Below are 1,721 nucleotides of genomic sequence, written 5' to 3'. Positions count from 1 at the left end.
AGCATCAACATTCAGCTAGGGCGGAGATTGACTTTGATTGTTGACCGTCGACAATCAACGATCCTAAAAGCTTGGTTCGGTCGTGCGACCGATCGTTTATTAAAATTTGATTAAATAATATTAAATATTATTTAATATATATTTAAATGCACTAAAACATAGAAATTATATATACATATGAAAATATAGTCGAATACAACCCAAAATGCCAAAAAAATATACAATATTACCTCATTCTCAAGTTCTATATAAAAAGATCTTTCTCCATGTAAACCACCAAATTGTCATTCAACAATTCATCTTCCATTTCGTTGCGTAGATCATTCTTGATTAAATTCATAGCAGAGAATACCCTTTCAACACTTGCAGTTGCCACAGATAATATCAAAACCAATGTGATCATTCTATAAACCAATAGAAAATAACAAGAACTTCCAGTTTCAACCAACTTCTGAGCTATACAAGATATGGTTTTGAGGTTGAAGAAAGCTTCATCCATTCTCACGAGCATAAGAAACTTGTCAAGTTGAGGTCTAAGTAATAAAAGCTCTTCACTACTGAAATCCAAAGGATAGAGCTGAGCAAGACGTACCAACTTACATACATCAAAAGCTGCAAATGAAACTCTTGGACTTAAACACAAAATGCAAGTAAAAATCTCAATCGATCATTCTACTCTTACAAGATTGAATCTATCACATAACATAAAAGTGCTGTTAATAAGTCTCTTGCTGAGTTGTACGCCTAGGTCGACCTTTTAATACTACAATATTCTCCATAGTGGGCACTAAAATATGTCTATTAACACAAAACTCAATTATCTTACTCAACAAAGTATCCCAACCATTGTCTCCCATGTTCTGCAATGCGTACTTACACAACTTTAATAACCTCATAGCATTTTGAATATCCTGATCATTTTTCTGTAAGGCTTGTGAAAGGTTGTCTACAATTGCAAGAATTTCAAACATAAAACGGAGATTGAACACAAATTGAAAATCTTGCACAACGTCCATATGTCATACGACCATTGATTTTTGTTCTAAACTTATGGCCATCGATTTTTGTTTTAAACTTATGTCGTCTTCTCATATATTCTCAAGAACATCTATGATCTCATTAAACATACTAATAAAGCGAGTAGTTGTTTATAGATGTGAGCCCCCTCTAGTATCATCTGGGCGTATCAAATTCATTTCTTGAAACTGACCAGTTCCACCAGAAAGTTCCCCAATATTATGCCTCTCCACAATTTCAGAATGATAACTTGTTTGAAGAGTATCTACATGTTTACATGATGTACCAACCAATTTCACAATAATAGCAAGTATGTTAAATAAATCACCAAGCATAACATTCCTATGTGCCACAGAAACAACTACCAACTTAAGCTGGTGGGCAAAGCAATGAACATACATAGCATATGGGTTCTCTCTTAAAATTAAGGCTTTTAAGCCTTTGACCTCGACTGACATATCGCTTGCTTTATCGTAACCTTGACCTCTCAGGCTAGATATGCTTAGCCCATGTGTAGAAAACATTGCATCATGGCATCCTTGAGTGACTAGGCACAAGTATCAGTGATATGGGAAATACCCAACAAACGCTCATTCACTTGACCACTTTTGTGAACAAACCTCAAAACAACTGTCATATGTTCTTTTATAGAATTATCACGAGACTCATCAATCAAAACTGAAAACAAAGAATCACCAATCTCA

General features: G+C 34.5%; 1 protein-coding gene across 1 annotated transcript; it reads right to left on the bottom strand.

Moving 5' to 3' along the window:
• Positions 1-244: 244 nt before the first annotated feature.
• On the bottom strand, positions 245-1,016 carry LOC111372020. The gene is made up of 2 exons (XM_022994157.1): positions 743-1,016; positions 245-612 (listed from the first exon to the last, which is right to left on the bottom strand). The coding sequence occupies exons 1-2, from the start codon at positions 1,014-1,016 to the stop codon at positions 245-247; spliced, it is 642 nt and encodes a 213-aa protein (XP_022849925.1).
• Positions 1,017-1,721: the final 705 nt, after the last annotated feature.

The sequence above is a fragment of the Olea europaea genome, chromosome 23 (genome assembly GCF_002742605.1).
Source record: "Olea europaea var. sylvestris chromosome 23, O_europaea_v1, whole genome shotgun sequence".
NCBI classification, from domain to species: Eukaryota; Viridiplantae; Streptophyta; class Magnoliopsida; order Lamiales; family Oleaceae; genus Olea; species Olea europaea.
Note: the sequence above shows the minus strand (reverse complement) of the source record. Positions and strands in the feature narration are given on the sequence as shown.